Here is a 27,158-nt window from a genome sequence, read left to right as displayed (position 1 = left end):
CAAATGCTATGAGCACTGACCCTACCTCCAGAACTAGCAAGTAAAAGCAAAAATTGCTTAACCCATTAATGCATATAGTTTAGTTTACATTCTTTTTCAATAAAATTTTGTGTGCAGAATAGTTACCTTGCATTTAAATTTTCACTAATTATTAGTGAAAGAAGTAGTATTAATACCAAAAGGCAATCTTTATATCCAACTTATTTTGTTAGGACACCAAATACTGTAGTATTTAGTGTTCTAACAATACATTCACATTTAGTTAGATGAAAGAGTTGCCTTTTGGTATTAATACTGCTTGTCATTAATTATTTTTTAACAAGCCTGCCAGCTACCTGCAACATCAGGTAAAGTCACTATAATTTGGTATATCATTGGCAGTGAGACCTTCGCTGGTATGCATCAAGCGGACAGCTGTCAGTGAAGAGACACAGTACATTGAAATCACTTGATCTAGACAATTCCCATCTGCCAACAATATACGTGTACCTTTATGTACCACACATTCATATAAGAGGACCTCTCAAGGTGAATCCTGCAGTATTCAGTCTCCTAACAAAACATCCATCTATGTTCAACTGTATATAAAGACCACCTTTCAAATTTTCAATGTTTCAATACTGACAGAATTTTGGTTATAAAGTGTCTATTTAGGACACAATGCAGTCTGGATATAAAAAAAGACATTTCGAATAAAACAAATTTTATTTAAGACACATATTCAGTACAAAAAAAAAACATTTATTGATAAACATCTGTTTTAGTGCATAACAAGTCTAGTATACTTTTTGACATTTGGGATGGAATCAACATCACACTTTGAAGGTGAAAATGTGGCTTTACAAGTGCAATACTACATCTTTGATTTCTGAGTGTAGCCTGTGAGTCAAGCCATCGTCATAAACTGAAAAGTTGTACTGCAGACTGAAATCTTCCTCCATAGGATGCAAAATCCGTATAGATCTTCAAAACTGCAACAGCTGAACACCATCAGAACTGGAAAAGAGGATTTGTATTGTTCTTTGATTTCTTTCAAAGTAACCAAGCAGTCATTACAATCACATCAAAAAAATAACTGAAGATTGGCTACCACCACCTTTTCCTCTCGTATGTCTTGCTATCCATTGAGCAAGTTGATCCACTTCCATCCCACGAAGGAGTTGTAATGGTTCATAGAAACTGGTTAAAGGAATTGTACACTAAGATTTTCCAGGGAAAATCGTTTTGTTCAGCCAATAATAGACAAATTACATTTTGTTGCTAAGGTGAGCACATTATTGCCATTATTTTATTGCAAATACAGTGGGTGTTGTAGAAATCTCAGTGCTTACTTTCATCTTCTTCAATGCTACCGTTTTTGGTAAAAGGGCAATTCCCAAATCTAATTTCTCATATATATAGTTCCTAATGCACAAATACCAATTTCCGATAAGTGGATGAAAAGATCATAGGATGTAAAATAATCATCAAAATATAGTTTATATCCAGATTTTTTGGCACATTTCCTTTATTGATCTAATTTACTAGTTTTTGATTTCAACACTTTTGTTGAACCCACTTGCTTTTCCTATATATATATATATATTCAGTAACAGAACAGCCACTTTTCTAACCCAAATCTAATATGCTGCTTGGTAAAGTAACAAACAAAATTAGAAATCCTACATTCATTGAGAGAAATATGTTCATCCAAAGTCTTCAGCTCAAGAAACTTTTTCCTAAGTGATCTAAAATTGGTTATATACTGGATAAGCTGTTTGCATAATCCTTCAAATAAGTAAGATGCAGAATATCTTCAAAATGATTATATTGGATTACAATCCATCAACCTAAATGTCTTTCTCGGGTGATAAATAGGTCCTTTTACTAGGACATTTAGAAAAAGTCCTCTAAACATCATCTATATTTTATTACCAGATGCATTCAAGGTGGTGTTTTTCTGATGAGCATAAAGGATAGTCTGATGAAGGATATTCTGGGAAAATGCTTTATCAAATATAAGTTTAAAAAACTTCCGCCTCTAATTCACTTAATATAATATGAAACATTCTGGCACTGGTTTCGAAACAGTGTTATATACATTTATATCAAATACTGGTACAGTGTTTTTCTTCCATTTCAGGTTTTTATCTATTTTGTTGACTATTTGGGCGTACTTACAGTTTCTTCTTCATTCACATCGTTCGTTCCTTTTGGCACAAAATCACACTGAGTTTCTCGGCAGTTCACTTCTTCCTAAACAACTCACTGGATCAGCGGAATCATTAGAATCATCATCTGTTCGATTACCCTTTTCTACTTCGGGAATAAGGAGTGCAATGTCAAGTAGTGGAGTTTCTATCATCGCCTTCTTCTAGGATTTCCGAAACCTGATGCATATTCAATCTGAAAAATAGAAAACAAAGTCATTCTGATCGTAATGTAAACATGTCTAAAGACCGGTTGTAGGGTCTGCAACTTATTACTCAACCAACATAACTTCAGAGTCCTGATTCCAAGACATATAAATCATCATACCAAAAACCACCTATGGACTGAAAAACAAATATTTTTTTATGTTTGCGTATTTTTACACTTATTTGTAAACTCCCAAATGATTGTCAGTAAACAGTGAAGTTGAAAATTACTACAAAAACCCAGCTTACCTGTCTATGAAAACACTTGTTGACTGTGACGCCATATTGGAGGTAGCATGCAAAATAAAAGAGTTATTCATTAAATTCTATAGATAGAAAACAGTTTAAATGTTAACTGAAACAAAATATAGATAATTACAACTTGTAATTATTTGGTACTTTATAATTTCGTGACGATCGTATTTTCTAGTAAACAACGTATTTAATGAGCTAAGTTACTATTCCAAGAGAAATCTCGCGTGGGTTTGCGAGAGAGAACGAGAGTGAGATCTTGTGATGGCTGTCGTTATTGATATAACGGCGGTAAGTTGAGCGAGTGTTGGGAGGGAAGGAAGCCACAATAAAGTGTGTGAGCGACTGAACCAATCCCTCGCACGCAAATGGACGATCAATTGAAACTGGTACACGGAGGCGTAGCCCAAACAAACACAACAGACAGTCCCGGGGCTCCCACCACCAGTAGTCCCTTTCCGAAGGAGGATACCGATAGTACTACGAGCACCAGCAGTTGCGATTGTGGCAGTGGTGTTGTCACAAACGCAGCTGCAGTAGACACGGTACTGAGTGAAAATGGCAAAGATAGCGAGGCTAAAGTCTCGAGCTTTGATGTAACTAGCAACAACACGACATCGTGCATGTTAAGCAACACAGTCGCTAGTACATTGACAACAACAACAACAACAGGCTCACCATCAACATTCACTGCTTCAGATACAGCAGGGTCTGATTCCTCGTTAGACCACCGTCTATCCGAGTGTAACATAAATAAAAATGAAGATGGAAGTGACGACAATGTTCCCGATAAAAATCCCTTGTTGGAGGTAGGATTAATGCAACCCATTATGGAATCTAATAAAGCTATAATGGAAAATACTACTTCAAATGAAATGGAAACGAGTAAGTCTGATAATGCAAATAATCATGTCAGTGTTAATCACCCTGGATCCCCCGATTCTGGTGATGTAGAACTAACTTCAGCTATGCAACAACAAGGAAAACATGAACATTCTAGAGAACAACAACCTGTCATTAAACCACTGTTGTCGTCAGATGGTCGTTCTACTTCACAGGTTGCCGAGCAGAACACCACTCAGAGTTGGAACAAAACATCTGAAGCAGGAATGGAGGAAAGCAACAATGTGGAGCGACAACTGTCGCGAACCACCTGTCCGCAGGCTGTACCTTTGGAGACGATACCTAAACCTGGTGATCACGAACAGTCAAGAATAACCCTCAACAAAAAACAAACAAATGTGCAAGGTGGGTAGATTATAGCTGCATTACAATTTGTACTGTGAGATGTTTCAACCCTTATGTTTACGTCATCAACATTATTCGTGCCTATTTTCCGTAGTTCAACCTAAGTTCTCCTTTCGTTACACCTTACATTATTATTCTCCTCTTTAATATATATATATATATATATATATATATATATATATATATATATATACTTCAGTATATCTCCTTCGACACAGTTATTATTTGTCTATTCCTTTAACACATTTGATTTTCGAAACTTGCCCTGATTAAAAAATTTTTTTTAAGTCATTAACATGTATTTATATTTTATTTCTTTGTTGCCTTCGTTTTACCTTTACTTTAATCGGCTTCATATTTCGATTTACTGTTCAAGTTGTTACTTAATGGACGACTTCTATCATATAATTAAACTTGATATATTCTAGGACCTCATCTTTGTTTATTCCATGCATAACTGTGCCCCCTTCCAACTCAATGCAACTATCTTGCTACGTACCTTTTACCACGTATGAATAAAAACAATAAAATACTTCTAGATGCAAAATTAAACCACGCTAGTTGCAAATTTTGCTGTAGGTTAAAGTTGTTTTTTTACCTAACAAAATAAGAATAAGAGATATCTCGATGTGTGAAGACGATAGTTTTTATTTGACACCAAATAAATGCTATCCATAGTTTTATTATTCTTTCTCATTAAACTTACATCGTGACTTAATACACTGTACTGTCATTATTTGGAGGCTTATGTTTAAAAAAAAAATACTATAGATGTGTAAATTATATACTTAAAGAGTTCTCTACTATAAAAGACTTTCTTTACAGTCTTCAATAACTGCGCAGGAAATCTTTCATAAATATATATATATATATATATATATATATATTATTCATGGTGTATGTAATTTCAATTTTAATTCTCAATTCACTCAGCTTTTCTCTCAGTAATTTTGCCGGAACTTTCTGAATGTTTATTTATCGTACCTTCTTCTGCTCGCCATATGGAATTTTCCGGTGAAAGTGTTTTTAAATTACTGTCGTATTTTGAAAATATGGTGGAATACCATGACTACCTTCGCTGCTTTGGTGCTTTCTTACAATAAGAACATAACTGTGCTACTGTGAACTTCAGTTTATTTTACATAGTGGTATCGTTCAATTTTATGTGGAATGTGGTTAAGTTTCGTTTAACAAAATTGTTGTATATATAAACAGCTTGATGCAATACTTGAAAGTTCAGCTGAAGTTCGCTGCCATCTTCACCGACAGACACTGTTTACACATCGTTGTAATTCGTGTAACATTTGTTCAAAACATCACAAGAAGCCCGAGCCGCGTCATTGTTTATTTTAGTACTTCACTCACGCACTCTTGTTTAATATGAAATGAAAATGTGTCACAGCAAGTTGTCGTTTAACTTCAGCTTGATTCATTCAAAAATAATAATAATAATAATAATAATAATAAAAGAAAGAAAAAAAAGTACTATGGCACGAGTCTTAACACCACTCAACCCCTGCCTAGCATAGTCTGGGTAAGGGATGGCCTGAAACTTTTTCAGTGGTTTATAGACTGTTTCCTCCCCCGTTAAATAGTGATGCAAGTGAACTAAAAGTTCATCCACGCCTCTGAAGTGTGCCGAGAAGTCGGTTGTTTTCAATATCTTTTTACTTAGTATCAGTTTCCGATTTACATATTACACATTCTCTTTGACATTTGCTAAATATGTGATTTTGAAGCTGTTAAAATATAATTTCTAATCCAATTGTTTTAATTTGTTTCGTTAATCGGCTAGTCTTCGCACCCTCCCCCTTTAAATATCTCTTATATTCCAAAGATTTTTTGTTTGTTTGTTTTTTGTGCTGGGGGTACATTTCTTATGTGTTTTATTCAAACATTAAATACTTTATTGCTATTTAAAATGGCGAATTTTAACACCTGAAACTAAATTTTATAAATTGCTTATATCATTAATAAAAACTTGTTTGTGGTAGTTTTTCTATTCGTTTTGTTTTTGTTTTTTGGAGGTGGGGGGAGTCTTTTTGTAAAATAGAAAATTCTTGGCATTACAATCTATAATTTAGTGTGAGTCATACTTAATGCACGTATCAAATTTGTATTCACTTATATATGTGATGGTAGAAATAGAATTAGATGTATTAATTTTTATTATATATCCCCTTGGGGTATGGGGTAAATTCTAAGATAATCAGTTTTACAAGAATCTAAATGATACAAATTTTCCAACCTTTGATTTTATTTCTAAAGTGACAACATATCTCCTTAGACTTCGTTCTACTGTATTCTTGTCCTTATTCTGAGCAATTAAGCAAAGTAGTTTTCATAAATCAATTTGAAAGATTGGAAAGAAATCTATTGAATGTTTGAAAAGAAGTTTATCATTGTAACTAACATGTTGGAAACGTTGGATAATAGTATACAGTAATATATATTACACTGAAAAAGTATGTATTAAATGTTGATGTGTGTGTTTTTTATTTAGACAAGGTGTTTTTGTTACAACTATAAATAGATCAATCCGGGAGTAATTGACAATTAAATGCACACCGTTGAGCAGACTTGTTTCTGAGTAGAGCATACCAGTTTCACTAATTACAATGAAAGTTTAATATCATATGTGTGTGTATAATTTTGTTTACTGGAGTATAGCCGTTCACAATGAGATATTCATTACTTATAGGTGATCACTGTCAGATATGGAAAATGGTGAACCCATAGATTGTTTTGTTTTGGGGGCTTTTTTTTTTTTTTATGTGTGTGTGAAATAACTGAAGATTAGATTTATTGATTTTCAGCTTTACATGTTAGAAGATTGACTGAAGAACGGACATTTCTGTGGATAAAAATTGAGGAATGAAAGGAATATTGAGAAATGTATTAGCACAGTTTCCTAAGTATGTTGGTGCTATATAAATAACAGCTGATTTGGAGCTGTACTGTTTTGGGAAAGTGCCACTAGTTGATAGTGAGAGAGAAGAGCTCATGGCGTGAGGCCATGTTATAAAGAAGACATGCACCAGAAAAAAATTTTAATAACTTGTTTATGTATTTAAATTGCCTTTCATTATCTTTAACAGAAACTAAGGAAACTTGTTTAATTTTAAAATCAGCTGTATACAATATGTCACGAATTTTCAGATTGAGACAATTTTTTCTAATAATCAACACCCTTAGCAATTCCGATTTTAACTCTTTGCCCCATTTTCATTATTCTTTTTGTATAGAGCAACAGGAATTAATTACCATAACTTTAATGTGTTGTGTATTAGATTTGCATGTTTGTATTTTATGGATATGTGTATGTGTGTGAAATTAGCATCGTCTTCAAAAAAGGTGTGTCTCCTGTCTTAATTTACATCTTAAAACCATTGTTGCTTTTTTAAAAGATTATATATAAGGCAAACCTCTACTGCAGCACAAACAATATCAGAATAATTTTGAGGAGGTGAAGGGCAGCTTACTAATAGTTAAAGACTTCTTGTTTCTAAATTACTGTTATTAACTCTTGAAATGTTAGGAAAATACCAATTAAGAGATTTTAATTATCACTACTTGGTTACTTCCCATCAAAAGCAATATAAAGAGTTTGATTATAATTTGACAACCATAATAGCATTAGCCTGGTCTATGAATGTCTATCTCTGAATTATATTGGTGGTTGCTATAGTAACATTGTAATGCCAATAGGCAAATTTTTAATTTTCCAGACCTCTCATTTTGTAATTTTTTTAATTTTTTTATCTATTGTTTAAATATGACTTCTGAGTACACAGTTTATTTTTAATTGGCAATAGTTCTCAATTTTAGCAAAAGTAAGTGGGACATAAACATTGAAATCAACCCTGGAGTTTTGTTATCTACCTCTAATGATGTATATATGTCAGTGATCTGTGTGTGTGTATCATCATCATTTAACGTCCGCCTTCCATGCTAGCATGGGTTGGACGATTTGACTGAGGACTGGTGAACCAGAAGGCTGCACCAGGCTCCAATCTGATCTGGCAGAGTTTCTACAGCTGGATGCCCTTCCTAATGCCAACCACTCTGAGAGTGTAGTGTATATATATATATATATATATATATATATATATATATATATATATATATATATATAAATGATATATGTATATCATCATAGGTGAACTGGCAGTGTTGTTATAGTGCTGAATAGAATGCTTCATGGTATTTGTTGTGACTCTGTTCTCTGACTATAAATTGCCAAGATCAACTTTACCTTTCGTCCTTTTGGGATTTGCAGTATTGTTAGGGCATTAGACAGGATGCCTTTTCATTTCTGCTCTGTGAGTTATAAGTTCAGATCCCTGCCTCACCTTGTGACCAACTGATAAATGGTGTCAGCAATTTGAAAAGCCAGTGGAATCCCAGTATCATCTTTTCTTTTCCTTTAACTTCATGTGGAGCATTGGATGCCAACAAGAGATCTCCATTTGTCTCAATCTTTGGCAATGAATTGCAGTTGTCTCCAGGTGTAGCCACCGGTCAATGCTTCAGTTTCTGTAGACATCCACCATGTTGTTTTTGATCTGCCATCCTTGCTTTTCCCTTGGGGTGTCCATCAGGGGAAAGGGTTGCTTTGTAATGATGGAGGCAGGATTGATATACACTAAATATTTAGTTTGGTATTTCATATTTGTGAGTTCGAAGCCAACTGAGGATGACTGTACTTTTCATTCATTTGAGTTGTTTGTGTGGAAAAATACTGCAGGTTAAGGTAGGTAGGGGTTGTATCGTTCTGCACAAACAATATCACTGCCTCAAATGACTGGAAAACAAAGTTATCCTCAGCTGGCTTCAGGCTCACACATATGAAATACTACACTAACTATTTATTGTATATCAATCTGTCAGATTTTCCTTCATCTGCCATACATGTGAGGTTTACATTCCTTTTCGCAAGTTGTTCTGGATGAAATATATTTAAAATATAGCCATTGCAAAATATAAGTAGAAACTATTTTTGATCTTAATGTAACTAATCATCATCATCATCATCATTTATTAACGTTCATTTTCCATGCTGGTATAGGTTGAACAGTTTGACAGTTTCCAGTGAGCCACAGGGCTGCATTGTGCTCCAATCTCATCTTTGCCATGGTTTCTGTAGCTGGACACCCTTCTTTTTTCATACCACTGACACTAGTGAGGTTGCCAAGTAACTAGTAAGACAGGAAAGGTGCACCCACCCCCACCCCTAGGCTAAGTGGGGAGAGGTTGCTTTATGTTGGTTGTTGGCAGAGTTCAAGTATGACAGTGAGATAAGCACAGGTGTCTTGCAATTTCTGAGTAAAGATTTCAATATAAGAATTACCTAAAACCAAAGTAGAAAGTACATAATGAGTTGTAAAATTGTAGTACATTCCAATAACTATTTAGCTATATTTCGTTTTTTAGATTTGGTTTGCAAGATTCTTTATGTGAGTTCGTGTGTTGAAGCATACTCTGTTGTGTCTGGGGAGAGTCATTTTCTTTTTGTGCCTTTATAATTTAACACGCTCACCGGTAAAATTTCCACTTATTCCTTATTTTTATTTTCCTAAAATTTTCATTGTGTCTTGCAACCTTTTCAATAGTCTTGACTCTATAACAAATATCATTAACCTTTTTGAATTTGTAAGAGTTTAGATCATTGATTCACAAAATGCATCTTGTAATAAACATCATCTTATAATGTCATCTCATTCGTTATTTCCTACCATTGCTCTCAGTAACTGTTCTATTACTAAATAGCTGGTAATATGAAATTAAATTATAAACTGCCCATGTTGATTCTTTTATTTTAACATAATCATCAATGAATAAAATGTACAGCTAGGATGAGAAGAAAATGAATGTTCTGTGATGGTATATGATCATTGTAAAAATGTATCTCCAATTTTTATGATGTGAATGATTATACTCTAAAACTAGTTTAATTTTTTGGGCATTATCCCAAAGAATTTCATGCCAAAATATATTACCATATGCTCACAACCATTTCATAAAGCACATTGGAAAGTGAGCAATTTGTAATTATAGAGAATAAACCCTATTTGAATGGTTACGTTTACATACAATGCATAGTAAAGCAAAAAGCAGATCCAAACCTCCTGGCCAATTCTCCCACCTTTTCTCAGACATTCAAGGACTTCTCTCCACCTAGATTCCACATATCACCACTTACACAACCACACATATCCTATTTCTTTCTAAGACACAAATTTCATGACCCCAGTTTACAACTCATCTCAACAGTCCAGGATAAATTCTTACTCAAATTTCACCCCAAAAGGTAGTGGCTACACATGTATAAGCTCCATTCTTCCTGTCTCTCACCTGTATTTCAACAGTAACAACATCCAGTTACTCTGGCTCAAAATCTCCCTCTTTCATTCTCCTAACTACATCTTCTATCATTCTCTGAACTCCTTGAACCACCTTCTACTCAACTACATTTCCTCCTTCATTGTGAACATCTACCTCAGCTTTCCTTTCTCCAAATTTATCACCCTCAGTGACTTCAGTGCTCACAACTCCTCATGGCCCTCACTCCTTATCATCCCACACCTTCTGAATTATTTGCTTTTCTCAACTCTTTGCACCAACTTATTTCATTCCCTACTTGCATTCCAGACTGATACACTGACATCCCAAATGCTGTTAATCTCTTTCTGTCCTCAAAACCTAACCTCTACTAACCCATGACAGTCTGGGCATCTATCAAGTCCTCTGATCACTGCCTCATCACAGCTACCTAATACACAGTCACATACTTCAGTGTCCTTCCCCATCAAGTTTTAAATTTAACAGTTTAAGTTAGATAACTGGTTGGGGCTCCACTAGTTTTATGCCACTTATACTCGGCAGCATTTACGCTTTACTCCAGACCCATCAAAAACAGTTATAGTGGGATGACGGAAACCATCCTTTTGGGTATGTCCCTCCACATTCAACACAGCAAAATCTGAATGTGTTAAATACCCCATACAATTTACTCATAACTGCATTGTAGCTGTTTGGGTAAAAAACAAGGCCAATAACACTTGGAGAATCTCATGTACTCCCTAAAAGTATGTGATGATCACCTATTTGTGCAACTCTTATAATAGTGTGCAAAAGGTGCATTTGTGTATCACAAGGACTTCAAGCTTTCCTGTCTCCCAAGCTGCAGCAATCCTTGTGTCTTTTCAAAAGAGTCTCCAACTTTATGGAGTTTTCTTCTTGTCTTCTAAGTGAAGTCTCCCTCCATGGAGAAAGCCATCCCCCTTCACTGCATGCTTTGCATCCAACTTTACCTACACACCTTTGGCCAATCCCCTCCTTATCTACCCCATTCCACTCCACCAGGCTCCCCACCCTACTTGCAGATATACTAAGTGCAGAAATATTGTCAACTGCTTCAAACAACACAAATATCAGCTCTGACAATGTTACTTCTATTACACTCAAATATTGCACCCCAGGACTTGCTCTTGTATTCATCAAACTCTTTGCTCTCAAGTTTTTTCAGGGTTATGCTGTAACACTCGGAAACACACTTTTGTGTGTCCCATTCCAAAGAAAAGCAACTCCCCTCAACTGGTCCCTATCATTCTATTGCTCTCATTTCTAACACCTTTAACATAATGAAAACAGCCATTAACAATGACATTCTCTAATACCTTGAAACTATTACTCTCTCCTTAGTGACTACCAGTACAGCTTCAGCAGAGTTGGATACACCAGAGACCTTCTTTTACATCACTTGTCAGTGGGTTCATGCTTTACAGAAGGGACTGCTGTATATATCAACTGAACCATTGAGCATGTCTGACATTCCAATCCATCAAATTTTAACACTTACTAATTACACTTATCTCTCATCCCTTAGATCAGTAGCTTCCTATCAGATAGCACTATCGCAGTATGCATTGATAGTGCTTTCTGCTTCACACTATAAGTTTCTGATAAGATTATTCTATGAATCTACTTTCCAGTTTTGATGACTGCTTCAGTGCTGGACCAGAAGCATTGACATGCTTGCGCTAAATGGTCCTTATTCGTTTCAGGCATCAACTGGACAATAGCAGCAATCAGTGAAGGTATGGTAGTGTAAGGATGTCATTTGGTCTCCTTTTCAACAACACTCTAAACATAGAAGTCCATGGGATTTAAATTTGGTGAATTTGCAGGCCACAACTTTGGTATTACATGATCACAATAATTGTCTGACATCCGTTCTTGGGTTACATGGGCTTTGTGAGAAGGTGTTGTGCCATGTTAAAATATGCACAGCCTTTCACTGCACACTTCATCCATCCAGAGCTTAACAACTGTCTCCAGCATCTCAACACATTAATTCTAAGATCTTGAAGAAAGGTATAAAGTGACATGATGTGACCTTTGTTACTCACCATTTTTACAACTACCACAGTTTCTGGAAACTTAGTGTGTAATTCTGGAGACATTAGAAGGTTCTGCATATAACCATCTGTCATTTCCCTTGTTTGATTTTTGGTCTTGATGGGAGATTTTTTTCATCAGAGAAGAACCAAAGCATGTCATGTTTGTGAGGGGTTTTAACCTGTAAGTAACTACTTTATGTGGATCAAATAATTTTCTTGTGTCTTTGCAGACATGAACTGACCACTCCTTTGTACATACAACTTGTATGAAGTGTCCTTATGCACTTCAGTTCTGATAGTCCATTCTGACCCCTGAAGCTTTTTAGTGGTGGCATCGATTGATTTTTCAGGATCATCATTGATAGTGTTTTGAACCCATTTGATGAATCACAGTGTCCAAAACTGATTGAAAAAAGTTCAAAGAGCTTCTACTAGTAACAAAGTGAAGGGAAAATTGTATGACACTTATGTTAGAACTGTGGTGCTACATGGTAGTGAGACATGGGCCTTGAATGTAGAGGACTTGAAATGACTAGAAATAAAAGAAGCTAGCATGATCCTTTGGATGTGCAAATGTGTTGTGTAAAACTGGGCATGAGAGGAATCAGATGTAGTACACAAGAAAGACTGCACTGATATGGACATATGATGCATATGTAATTAGTTGTGAACAGAACTGCATACTTCACCAGCTTTTGCCTGATACCACTAATTTTTCTCTCTACCCAGAACTATACACTCTTCCAATTTCTACCCACCCACACTTTCCATTCTCCTCTTCCTATCTACTTCTACTCACCTTGTATCTTATTTGTCTACCCTGACATTTCCTCTATTTTCATCTCTTTCTAACTCCACCTCAGCCACTCCCACCCTCTCTTTTGTCATGTGAGTAACCATGTAGATACTCTACAGCAAGAAACCTGTTTCATTCTGGACCCTTCTCTCAAACCGTAACCCTTCATCTCACAGCATAAAGCTGCCTCTCTCTGTACTGTAGTCCTACTCAGTCAAAGGGGATCGTTGTCTTGTGAGCTATATGGTTACCTCAGTAGTGCTGGTACCATGAAAAAAAAGCACCCAGTAAAGGGATTAACATTAAGAAAAGCATCCAGCTGTAGAAGCCATGCCAAAGCAGACGTTGGAGCATGACAGTTTTCCAACCTGTTGGATCTTGTCAAACCATTCAATCCTTGTCAGAATGGAAGACAATTTCCCATTCTATCCTTGTCAGTAATAAATGATGGTGATTATGATGATGATGTTTATATGGATTGGTTTATTTTTTTAAATTCCTCTTAATGAAGAAAGAGTTGTTCATTTTGTTCTACATCAATGTGATATTCTTCAAGCCAGATTGTTTTGAAATCTAAGCATTTGTGTGAATTTGAGCAAATGTTTTGTAATTAGATGACATTGCTCATATAGCTGCATGTCTCTAATTTAGCAAGGATAATAAACTCGATGTAAAAGCTAATTTTGATAAATAATTTATTTTTCCATATATTACATATCAACTTGTGAAAAAAAAAAAAAAGTATGAAAAGATAGCCAGAGAAAACTTCACTATGCTCTCTAATTCAAAACAATTCCTTTTAGTAAAACATTAACAGCCTAGCTTTATGATGGATATGAGAGGGGAATTCACAATGGACATGAATAGATTATTTCACTTAATAAACCTTTTATACTGAAATAATATAAGCTTCAGTCATTTCCAGAAGAAAAAAAAGAAGCATCATCTAGTGACTGCCTAATGCTTTATATTAATATATTTATATCAACTGTTACAGATAGATATTGCTATTAAAAGATATTGTTCGAGTCTATTGGTAATGGCTTACAATCATATGTGCTCACTGATAAGGGGTCTTTGTAGTTTCTTTTCCTTATCCTTTAACCGCTACTTCTCTGAATTTTACAATGATCTTTCAGGATAAATTTCTGCTCTCATTAGTAAATATTGATCTTGTTGATTGATTCTTGTTTAATTCATGGCAAGTTTGCTGAAATCGGCATGTTTTATTTCCTGATATGCTACTATATTAGCGTGGCCATTTGAAAATCTAATTATATCATAATAACTAGAAGGTTATTGTTAAAACATTAACTTTTTTCATATTCTGTAGTTGTAGTGTTTGAAGAGGAGCTCAAATGAAACCACCCTCCATTGTTCATTACTCGAATGGAAAATAGGAGAGTGCATTTTCCTTAGTTTCTATAAATTTTATGAAGCAAGAATAATTACCTTATTTTCAATGAAAATTATTCTAAACAATATTTACACAAAAGAAATTCATGAAGTCATTTCTGTCCAGCAATACTAATAAAGACTTTGCTTTACTGAGGAGGTCTAATAAGATAGAAACGTACTCAGAGTTGTCATGGTGCTTCCAAGATAAGGTTTACTCCCTATTGCATTGCCTATATTCTCTTTTTAACTAATGAAAATCTCAGGTGGTTCTTTTTGCTTTTCTTGACCAGAATTGACGATACAGTTATTCTTTTTTTCTCTTATCACAGGTACAATTTTGATTAGAATCTCTTTTACTCTCTATGTTTAATATATTATTAGTTGTATTTAGGACAATTAAGTAATTTGGCATTTGAGTTGGTGGCTGGAGTTGACTAAATTAAGGTCTTTATTGGAGACAGTTTGTTCCTACATTTCTAGCTTTATACTCCAGTAGATTTATGCAAAAGTTGTTTTCTATTAAGCAATATACTAGGCTGTTCTATCTGGAGATAGTAAAAACGTACCAGACATAACAATTTCTGAATGCCTTGTTGTACATTGAAGCTAAACTCAGATCCTCCTTTTGATCTTTGCTTGGTATTATATCATTTCTTTTATGCTCCTCAGGCACTTGAGAAAAAGCCTGAATATCATATAATCTCCTATCTCCGGTCCTATAAATCTAAAAACTTCTTCCTATATAATACATTATTGAGAGATTTAGTTAGTATTGAGAATAATGAGTCCAACTAAGTTTTTTTTAGTGTTTACATCACTTACTCATTGTCCTGGGTGAGCATATTAAAATACTACCAAGATTTGTTAATTCTCTTGCAGATTTGTAAAATAATTATTAACCTAGTGGAATGAACTAGACATGCTCCACTCATTAAAAAAACCCTGCTTACTTGTAGCTAAGAAATCATCAACTTTTACCTTCATCGTCATGCAAGAAATCAGTTTGATTCCAGTAGTATAGCACATCAAATTAAATGCCTAATAATTTGAATGCATAACATGCATATTTTCAGAGACATATATGTTATTTCTGATGGGTATTTTTGTACTCTTAGATCAATATTTTTGTTTGCTTTTCCTTAGTTTTGATCTGAGATCTTACTGAGTTGGCTTTAACTTTGAGAATTCTAAAATTATACATGAAATAGTGAAGGTGTGTGGCCTAGTGTTTAGGATGTTCCACTCACATTCTTGTGATTGTGGTTTCAATTCCCAGGCTGAGTGATCTATCTTGAGCAAAATACTTCATTTCCAATCCACTCAGCTGTAGTTGAGTAACTCTGCAATGAGCAGGTATCCCATTCAGGAGGAATGCTGTAGTCTGAGTTACTTATATGCCATGGAAACAAGGTAACTGGCTCTGTGAAGCCTAGGTTTCAAAACCATAATGTCAATGCATTTATGATGTAATATACTGTGATTGAGTCAACAATATGATCTCCTTAAAACAGCTTTGCAGTAAATCAAAAGAAATTATTATTGTAATATGTGTTATTGAAATTTTAATTTTTGGTAATAGATAGAACGCTTTAGATCTTCCACAGACAACCTCTTTAATGTTGTTGGCCTGACGAAATGCACTCAGTTCACCTCATAAAATATGTTGTGTCAGGAAAGCATCCAATTGTTTAAACCATCCCACGGTAACAATGATCAGAAGCAGTGTTGGGTCAATATGGGGCTTGTTGGAGATGACTTCTCTAATGGAACAAATATGTCCAATTTCAGAGACAGAATGCAATGAAGAGCAAAGCGCTATGAGACTTGTACAACCCATGCCAGCGTAGAAAAATGGGCATAAAATAAGGATGATCACTGGCATAAGCAAAGTAATATTTTTATAAAATATGAATTATAGATCATTGTCTTCACTTCTTCAGTGACCTTTTATATGCTGGTCACAGAATGTCAACAGGGGAAATTTCTCCAGCTGTTTGCTAAGATTAAATTGATCCACAGAAAATAAACTGACTTTATTTAGAACTTGCTAATGTTCCTTTATTAAAACAATATATTTAGTTGCCCAATTGTATTATAAACATCTTTCATATCAAGATAAATATTCATTTACTGAGAATTGATTCATTACAAACACTTAAGTATTTATTTAGTGTGAATGTAAAATATAATAAATTGAATTTTTGTTAGCAGCAGTGTTGGAAACCATCTAATCTATAAATGATTTATGATTAAATTGGTTTTACTAGTAGCTGGCTTTTGTGTATATGTGGCATTTTATACACTTGTTAATTAACCTACTATTTACAGTATTTAGCTTTGGTTAATTTCTGTTTCAAATATTGAAGTAGATTCAGCCCTGTTGTAGATTTGTTATTAGAATATTAATCTTGTAATGATACTTTATCATCATCATCATTTAGACTTCCACTTCTTTTCCATGCTCGCAAGAGTTGGATGGAGTTTATTGAGGCAGATTTTCTACTGCAGGATGCCCTTCCTGTTGCCACTTCTTACTCATTTGCAAACAAGGTAATATTTCCCAACGACCAAACAAACGTGTTCCCAGAATATTGGAAATGAATGACATTCATTTACAAGCACTCACGCTCGCACACACATACACACACACAGATATTACAGTGTGTTTCTTTCAGTTTTCATCCACAAAATCCACTCAGAAGGCTTTGGTCAGCCTTGGACTATAACAGAAGACTCAAGGTGCTGCACTGTGGAACTGAACTCCAGACCACATGATTAAGAAGCAGGCTTCTCAACCACACACCCATATAACGACCTACTATAGCCTATCAATGTGTTTGTTATATTTCCTTGAACTTAGATCCTGGATGAAAATTATGCTTTCATTGTAGCCTTGGTAAAATACCTGTTTGGACCTTTTTCAGTAAAGGAATTTTTAACTCAGACTTAATGGAAATTTCCAACAAATCAGTTTTTACATTTCTAGCATTGTTATAATTTTCCAGACAATTGAATGTAATATTCTGCCAAATATCTTCTTTGCATTTATGAAAATTTAATATAGTAAATTTTACATTTATATACAAGAGGTGTCTGAAATTTAACTAACATGGTCACTTAAAATTTCATCTATGATTGATTTGAGATAAATGTTATTCATACTTCTCTTCTTATCAGTTGAAGTATTTAACTTTGTATTTACATGAAAAGAAAAACTAAATTTAGTAAAAGGTAGTTTGAATCTATAAATTTACTTAGATGTAAAGAGGAGTATTTGATATGTGATATTTAAGGTTATTATACGATATTTAAGTTTAATACTGCTGAGTCCGTTAGTTAATGTTCAGATAGGTTTTCCAAAAAAGTCACATTTAGCACTATCTTAAATCTGATGATCTAACAATAATTGGTGTATAATAGTGCCAAGTACTATAGCTACAACATATAGACAATTGCTGTTTATAAGTTATACATGTATGTTTTATTTTTATTAGCTTAATTTTAACAAATAAGGCAGTGCTCCAGTATGGCCGCAATCAAATGACTGAAACAAATAAAAGAATAAAACCATAAGTTATGTACCTCTATTGCGTTGTGTAACTATATTTTGGTTTCTTTAATGATTCTAAATAGTTTTATTTCATTTTGGTTAATTTCAAATATGATAACTGTAGAATTGTTGCAAGCTCTTGTCATCCTAGCTAATTTGTCATAAGTTTAGACGTCTTAATTTCTTTTTTAACTGTTTGAGCATGTTAAAAATTGTGTTTCTCTGGAAGTTTTCAGATTTCTTAACATTGTCTTTATCTAAGGTTTACTGAAACATGCATTAGAAATATAGACATAAAGTTATGAATCAACTAAATAAAGAGAAATGGAGAGAAAAAAAGAACAAATTATTGGACGAATTAGGTAATAAATCAGAACCAGGTTATTGCTTGATATTTAAGATAGAATATATTTTGGGTTTGTTTTGAGATATAGAAAAATAGGAATCTTATGTGTGATCATATGCTTCAGAAGTTCACTTCAGAATCATGTGATTCTTAGTTCAATCTCATTACATCACTCTTTGACCAAATGTTTTCTCACATAACTTTGAGTGAAATTGAATTGGTGGAAACTGTGCTGAAGCCAATTAGTTGAACTGTACCTGTTCTTGGTTCACATACTTACTTTGTTATGCAACTGAGTACCAACACCTAGCTCATGCATGTCTTTACTAGAACTCACTCTGTTGCTAGCATTTGGACCTTTAGTCTGAAAGTAACCTGATACCTTCTCTGCTTTTACCCACTTATCTCAGAGGACCTGGAAAGAGTCAAAGAACTATCCATTCTCCTCATGATTAAACCAAAAAAATAATAAATAAATAATAATTCTAATCACTTGACAGAGAAACAGCTTCTACCTTACATTTTAACAATCAGGAAGCTGGTTCTCTTCTTAATTTAAGATGACTATGATCAAAGAGATCTTGCTCTTTCTCTTATATAGGAAATATTTGACCTCCCCCACCCCACTTTTTTTTTTTTTAGTGAATTGTAAGTTGCTCAGGCAGAGCCAAGTCTTTTGGGACTGTTTTGGAAATAAAGTTTGCTGAATAAATTGTAGTTTACGTCATGAAGGATTATTAGGAGTGATTCATGAGAAGCTGTGTAACCCCAGGTCAAAGTTAGGATGTCATGTGGTTCTTCTTTTGAAATAAAGCTTGCACTTTATACATTCAAATGTTACTGAACTACCAAGTTACCATTAGAAAACAGTGACAATTCTTTTTTATAGAAATAGTTGACTAATTGAAGCTTTATGATATCAGCTGGATTTACCAGGAAAATAGAAAGTATCATTTTTTTTATAGGAATTAAAAATTTGTGAAGATTGTGAAGAAAAAGAGTCAAAGATATGACAGATTTGGGGAAAAGTAAGATTGACTGGGTGTCATAAGTATTGATCAAGTTGACGCTTCATCATCATAGAATCTCAAGACAAAGAAACACACACACACACACACACACACACACACACACACACACACACACACACACACACACACACACACACACACGTGCGTGAGCGTGCATGTATATGCATGATACATACATACATACAAAGAAACAGAGAAAGGAAGAAAGAAAGAAATCAACCAACTTGTTCGTTGATGGGTTAGAAATTTATATTTCACTCTTGGTGCTGGGTACTCTGAGCAAAGCTTTGAAGTTTACTCTCTTTTATATATTATCTGAGAGAGCATTTAAAAAAAAAAAATTCAAAATGACAGCTTGAGGATGAAGCTTTAAACTAACTAGAATCAAATTAGTAGTTTGTTGGTTTATAGCACCCAGATCAATTCAGTTTTCTCATCTGATTAGCATGATTTAGTAAAGCTTATTTTATAGTCTACCTAATTTACCCAGTGTCTCCCTACCTATCATGTAAATAGTTATGGTTCACATTGTCATTGAAGCTTTCAATGTAAAACTTTTTTTATGTTACATTTACTTTGATCTAATGTGTTGTTTTCGGTTTTTTTTATGATAACCAGTTTTTCACACTTCCTATTTGCACATCTCACCATCAGCATCATTTAACATCCACTTTTCCATACTTGTATGGGTTGGACAGAATTTGTTGATGTAGATTTTCTATGGCTAGATGTCTTTCCTGTAGCCATCCTCACATGTTTCCCAAGTAAGATAATGTTTTCCCAGAGCTAAGCATAGTTTTCCCATGGAAGACTGAAACCAAATGACCTTGCTTGTGTGGTGATGATGCACATTTACAATCATCACATGATATCAAGACAAGGTACATATACACACACACATATCATCATCATCATCATCATCATCGTTTAACGTCCGCTTTCCATGCTAGCATGGGTTGGACGATTTGACTGATTAAATATGTATATATACACCACGGTGGTGCATGACTACAGCTGCATGGCTGAAGCAAATGAAAGAATAAAAGAGTACAATGAACTTTTTTCAGTTTCTACCTACTAAATTCACTCGTGAAGCTTTGATCAGACCATGACTATTATAGAAGACACTTGCTCAAAATATCATACACTGGGATTGAACACAAGACTACATCGTTGGGAAATAAGTTTCTTAATCACACGATCGTACCTACTTTAAGCTTCTGAGGGTTTTTTTTTTTTTGTTGTTTGTTTTCCCAGTTTATATTCAACTGATTTCAACATCTTAGTTCTGATGATGATTTTGTTGTTTCCAAGCTTAGTCAGTCACGTTCTCTATCTTTTTTATCACCATAATGTTGCATATAAAATAACCTTGGTATAAGAAAGATTTAGAGAAAACAAATCTTTAAAGACTAGCGTTCATGAGAAGAGTTTGATTGTTAAATTTGTCACATATGCAATTAGTAAGATTGTGTGTGTATTGGTTTATAAATATATTTGATTAGTCATTGCATTAAAAGTAACACTATTTCAAATCATTTCACATAGGAATTATTTCTACAGACTGGTATAGTAAGGTGTGTAATATATAATTTATTTCCTTTGTGATAAATATTGACTTTTTTTTTATGAAAAGGACTAATTAGATTTTACTATTAAGAGGACATAATCTTCTCTGCTTCCCAGTAATAATTTTTCTTTGTGCTTTTCTGTAGTTCAGTTTATGTGAACCTCACTACTTGATCCAACTCTTGCAGGTACCTTATCAGTTGCTTGGTTAAGATTATGTTTAAGAAATACCTGCAATTCCTGCTTTAACTTCTAATAATCTGCTTGTGAAATATTTAATACATGCATGAGTCATTTACCAGTTCTGGCAATCATATTTGTTTATATGGATTAAATTTTCAGTTTTGCTCTAAGAAGTATTATTCTCAAAGAGAGTAGTAATAACATTGCATTATTCTTAAAGAGAGTGGTAATAACACCTTCTTCTCAAAATTCTAAGCCATTTTATCTCTGAGCAGTTCCCACAAAACTTTGATCTGCAGGTCTTGTGGGATCTACTTTTGGGTTTTTTTTTTTTTTTTACATTTGTGGAATGGTGTTGTTCTCTTGATCTATAAGCAGTGCTCCGTGAACTTTTTTTTCACTTGCGAAACACTTATAATCTTTTCAAAATCTTGCAACATACCTGAACTAAAAATATAACTAAAAGTATAGGGAAAAAATTATATTCAGGTTACATTGCGGAACACCTAGTATCATCTCGTGGCACACCAGTGTGCTGTGGCATACTGGTTGCAGAGCCCTAATCTATAACATTGTCAACACTATGTAATTCTTAACATCCCACTGAAAATTTTCTAAGTGAAAAACCCAGTCCTGTAATGATCCCATTTTAGAACAAGAATAAAAATGTTAAAGAAAGGTATTAGAGTTTCCTCCTTTACACTAGAGAGTTTCTCACTTCCTTCAAAATGAGTGTAAATAAGGTTAGTACATGCATTTCACAACTGGCTGATTGATGCAACCATGTGTGACACAGGAAGTTAAGAGATGAAGTACTGCATAAAAAAAAAATAATGAAATTACTTGTTTCACAAATATTTTATGCATAAATAAATTTCAATATCTTGCTCTTTTACATGCTTTCCAGGAATCCATTTACTCCTGAACTTACTGTGTTTACTAATTCATTCCCATATGTAAAATAATACTCAGTAATCTAATACCTACAGCAAGAAGTTTAAATGCTAGAAACAATAGATATTATATTACAGTCCACCTTGCATGTAATTGAGGTCTAGCCTCTAGAGCCTAAGCTCTTCCTTTTCTACTCTTACTTTTTATTACTCAGTGAGACTACCACAAGATCTTGAAATCCTCTAACGTCGTCTCCTTCATTGGACACAAAACTTGGCTTGCAAAGTCCTGTTGGGGCAAGCAAAAGCAAAATCGTGATGGCACCTGTGCCCAGCGTCGCCTTCCTGGCACTTGTGCCGATGGCATGTGTAAAGACATTCAAGCAAGATCGTGCCAGTGTCACTGGACTCTCTCCTGTGCAGGTGGCACGTAAAATACACCATTTTGAGTGTGGCCGTTGCCAGTACCACCTGACTGGCCTTCGTGCCAGTGGCATGTAAAAACGCCCACTACACTCTCAGAGTGGTTGGCATTAGGAAGGGCATCCAGCTGTAGAAACTCTGCCAAATCCGATTGGAGCCTGGTGTAGCCATCCGGTTCACCAGTCCTCAGTCAAATCGTCCAACCCATGCTAGCATGGAAAGCGGACATTAAATGATGATGATGATGCTATTGTTTATTTGTTGATGGTTTGTTAACTTTTTAGATTTAATTAATTAGTGACAAGAATATCTTAACATTTGCTCTTTTTGCTGGAAATTGAAAATACTGGCCATATATCTAATATATTTACATCAATCCATCCACTTCTAGTATCTCTATTTCTGGTTACAGTGAGAGAAATAATAGGAAAGAAACAAACCAAAAAGGAAAGTTAAAACATATAGGAATATTTTCACTCTTGTTTCTTTACAGTACATTTTTAAGTTTATGGTACATATGTCTTATCAAACTGTTGATTTTTGTTTTTATATATTATTACTTTTAATTTTCTTACTTTTGATTTATTCCCTTTTACTATGTGTTATTTTTAGTCATTACACAAATACATTGTCTAATGTAATGCATTTTACATTTTATGAGAAGCCATGTTGTTGATCAATTACTGAATTCTATGTGTGAGTGTGTGTTTTCCTAAGTTCAATAAAACAGCATGGCTTCAACTGATATTGAATCGGCCTTCATTTCTGTAATCTATTTTTATTTTAAATAAGTTGTCAAATTCATATCTAAACTCCATTTATTTCATCCAACTGGAGCGCAAGAACAGGTTTTTTTCTCACAATGAATGAATTTGGCATGCTCTCTAGTTTTCAGAATTGCATAACAATTACATTGTGTATGTGGTTCTGGTGTTGATGATGATAGTTAGTTAAGTTTCTTGTTTGTTTTTGTTTTAGGCACATGGCCAACTGTTGAAGCGGTGGAGTATATAGTCAGTCGAGTCCCAGATTTAGTATATAACTGGTACTTGTATTTACTCTATAGATTGCCAAGGTGATGAAAAGCATTTAACTCTATAGCAGAATTTGAACTAAGAACATAGAGGGCCGAGCCAAGTTTTCCTAAGTTCAATAAAACAGCTACCGTGACCTAATTTTAAAATTATTTTTGTAGGCTGAGAAGACATATGGCTTTATGAATTATTGCTGAGGTAGCACTCATATTTAGTGTGATATTAAATGTCTAATTATCCTGCTCAAAACTTTTCTATACCAATAATAAAGATTTACTGCTTTGAAGTGTTTTTTTGTCAAACAATTTGACCCCAGAACTTATTTTTTTAGCCTAGTACCTATTCTACCAGTCTCTTTGCTGAACTGCTATGTTATGGGGATGTAAACACGCCAACACCGGTCGTCAAGTGATGATGGGTGGACAGACACGAAGACACACACACATACACACACACACATACACACACACACACACACACAACAGGCTTCTTTCAGTTCCGTCTACCAAATCCACTTACAAGGCTTTGGTTAGTCTGAGGCTATATTAGAAGACATTTACCCAAGGTGCCATGAAGTGGGACTGGACCTGGAACCATGTAGCTTCTTACCACACAGCCACCTCATTTTTGTTTTTATTTTTATTAACATTGATGTAAAAAAAAAAGAAAGAAAAGCATTATGAAACATATCTAATTGGTTTTAATATATCTTTATATAGAGTAGATCATTGTGTTTCACAAACAAATGTTCTTATGATATCCATTACATTAATCAACACTTTATGTTCACAACTTTGCATCATAAAACATTGCAGTAAAATTGACCCCATAGCCTTCTTTGGGAAGTTAAAGAAAAAATTACTTTAAAATATATTCATTTGCTTCGATAGTGTGAGCATTTACTAGATTTTATTTGACTTGACTGGAATTCTATATGCCTTTCATCTGTAAACTATCCCTGTTTTGAACATTGCTTACTTTTTTACTGAATATATTGAGCCTTATAATCATTCTGTGGAAAGATATTTCTTACAAGAAGTATCAGTAAGATGTAAATTGTGAGAAACTAAGTGGTATTAGTTACAAATTAGGTCACAGTATGCTTTTATGAAGAATTGGTTGTCATAACTGTTAATAAAATGTCTCACAAAAACTAAACAAACTTTATATGATAGTGTAGACAAAACAGCTCGTAAATTTGTTAAAAGTTTATAATTATCTTTTAAATTGGCAACAGATGTTGGGCTAGGATTTGTTTTGTTTTTTTATTGTCTCATTCATGTTCCCTCTGATTTTTTTTTTCTCCCTCATAATTTCACTGCCAATGAAGATATACTTCTGCGCTATTATTTAGTAAAAATAATAATAGACCGAGTGCTTTCAGCTCTTCCTCTAAACTACTGGGTTATTAAAATTAAGAACTATTTTTCTTGGTGACAGTTAGGAAAGAAAAAGGCTAAGAAATTTTGCTTCTTTTTAGAGCCAGACTGTGTTGACATTCTGTTCGTATACTTAACGCTCTATGCATTGGTCTGCTGTTAATTAACTTCCCAGTATTAAAATGTGATTATATACTGCAATTATATGTCAAGATATGCTTCACACTGGATCTGAAATTGACAGGCACACTTCACACTATTCTTCAATTACTACTGTATGCCTTTCTCTTATTAATACATATGTTTCTGTTAAGGCTATGATGAGCATCATCTGTTCATTTTAAAGATGAGACCATAAGACCACATAGTAGCTAAACATTAATACTTAAATCAAAAAAAAAAAAAAGACTACAAAGAAATTCACTGAATATGGTTTGCTTCTTGTGCAATGTAAACTTGAAGCTAGGTTGAGTATCAGATGAGAAATAAATTGACAATCAGAACTACTAATTAGTGTTTTAAAAAGAGATGATTGAACAGTTAAAGTATGTTTGTTTGGTGAAAAACTGATGTGAGCTGGTAGTAGAAGACAGCTGAAGTAGGGTTCGGATGGAACAATTGTGTAATGTCAGGACTTTGATATTAGGACTTATAACATGATTCAGAATAATCGGTTGTCAATATATGTCATTGTAATCTTCACCAGTATCAGTATTCAATTAATCATGATGACTCATTCTAGAGGAAAACAACAAATTCATGAAAGTTAAGCTAAACCGTTCACTTAGATGATCTCAACCATTCAACTATTTGATAGCACATGAGATTCTTATTTTTAAAACCATGTGATTTCAAATAATCATTATATATGTATTTTATATTTATAAATGCTCTTTTATTTCATTATCCACATACCATTGAAGTCAAATTGTCTGATATTTTCTTTTCATCTTTGAGCTAATGATTTTAACCAGTTGTTGCCCTGATATTGATTACAATTTGATAAACTTAAATTGTTGTTTATATTCATAACATAGTAGCTAAAAATTGTGTATATTATGAGTTTTTATAACATCATCATCATTTCTATACTAGCATGGATTAGATGGTTCAACAAAAACCAAGAAGCCTGAGGGTTGTGCCAAGTTCCAGTTTTGGCACGATTTCTACAGCTGAAGTCCTCTCTAATGCTGACTGTTTTACAGAGTGTACTGGGTGCTGTAATAGTGCATCACTGCATCCACTGTTTGTTGCCAATTCCCTACTCCTGGCAGTATGACATCTTTGCACCACTCAGCTACAACCCTCCAACCCATGGGTCTGTTTGGGTAGCCGTTGCTGGTGAGGGTTTTACAAAATCATAATGCAAATCCTACCTCAACCTCTTTTAGTCACCTTTTATGACACACAGAGGAAACAGGTCTATTTTTTGACATGCTGATCCCCACACAACACTTCTAGTAAGAGTTATTTAACAGTTATGCAAGTATTAACTACAGCTGTTAAATTTGGCTGTAGTGGTGTTAGTTATTTAGAGCTGCTTGCTAGAGCTGGTTACTGCTGTTTAGTAACTCTACTGGTGTTCACTGCTTGCCAAAAGTTCAGATAAAATTAATATTAGCTCTTGTGCTTATGTTTTCTTACCTTTACCACATCCATAATTCTAATTTTGACTAATTATGATTTCAAAGTTGTCACCACCACCTAAGCATTTAGCTCATGTTTTCCTTTTCTTCTTGCCTATTCTATTACTACAATAGTAGCCTGCTCATAAAATGTTGCTAATCTCATGCTCTCTCTATGCAGTCACTTCTGAACCACTTGTAGCCCCTCCTCTCATCATCAGTAACAAGTCTACCACCCATCCTCAAGCCCTGTGCTAACCACTTTGCCCAGCCCTTTTTTCCTCAGTTTCACCCCTTTGGAATTCCTTTCTGCATGAGTTGTCATTATGGTGTTTTCCCCCTTCCTCCTTGCAACCATTCACTTCAAGTTCAAGAAGAATATTAACTGCATTGGCCTCATCATGTCAGTCTCAGAAGGCCTGCAAAGTAACTGTATTGGAATTGACTACAGCTGTTTAGTAACTGTGCTGGAGATGGCTACAGCTGTTTATTAACTGTCGAAGCTGACAACAGCTATGTTGGTGTTGGGTACAGATGTGTGGTTGCACTGATATTAGTTATAGGTGTTTATTTGTGCTGGCATTAGTTACAGCTGGTCTCATACCACTTCTGCTATAATTATAGTTGTGTTTG

At 34.3% G+C, this 27,158-nt stretch overlaps 1 protein-coding gene and 1 long non-coding RNA gene across 5 annotated transcripts in view; one reads left to right on the top strand and one right to left on the bottom strand.

Moving 5' to 3' along the window:
- Positions 1–686: 686 nt before the first annotated feature.
- Positions 687–3,795, bottom strand: LOC106875797 (uncharacterized). The gene is made up of 4 exons (XR_001410161.3): positions 3,660–3,795; positions 2,646–2,668; positions 2,161–2,385; positions 687–996 (listed from the first exon to the last, which is right to left on the bottom strand). It is a non-coding gene; the product is annotated as an uncharacterized LOC106875797 (long non-coding RNA).
- The window catches only part of LOC106875794 (uncharacterized), a 182,325-nt gene continuing 158,068 nt past the window's right edge, over positions 2,902–27,158 (top strand). For all 4 annotated transcript variants that reach the window (XR_016241770.1, XM_014924062.3, XM_052968196.2 and 1 more), the window contains exon 1: positions 2,902–3,896. Coding sequence is in view for 3 of the 4 variants with exons in the window: in XM_014924062.3 (XP_014779548.1) it covers positions 3,017–3,896 (880 nt within the window). In the remaining variant the exon portion in view is untranslated. The remainder of the gene's footprint in view (positions 3,897–27,158) is intronic.

The sequence above is a fragment of the Octopus bimaculoides genome, chromosome 5 (assembly GCF_046866305.1).
Source record: "Octopus bimaculoides isolate indiv1 chromosome 5, ASM4686630v1, whole genome shotgun sequence".
Taxonomy (NCBI): Eukaryota; Metazoa; Mollusca; class Cephalopoda; order Octopoda; family Octopodidae; genus Octopus; species Octopus bimaculoides.
This window is presented reverse-complemented; position numbering and strand designations above follow the sequence as displayed.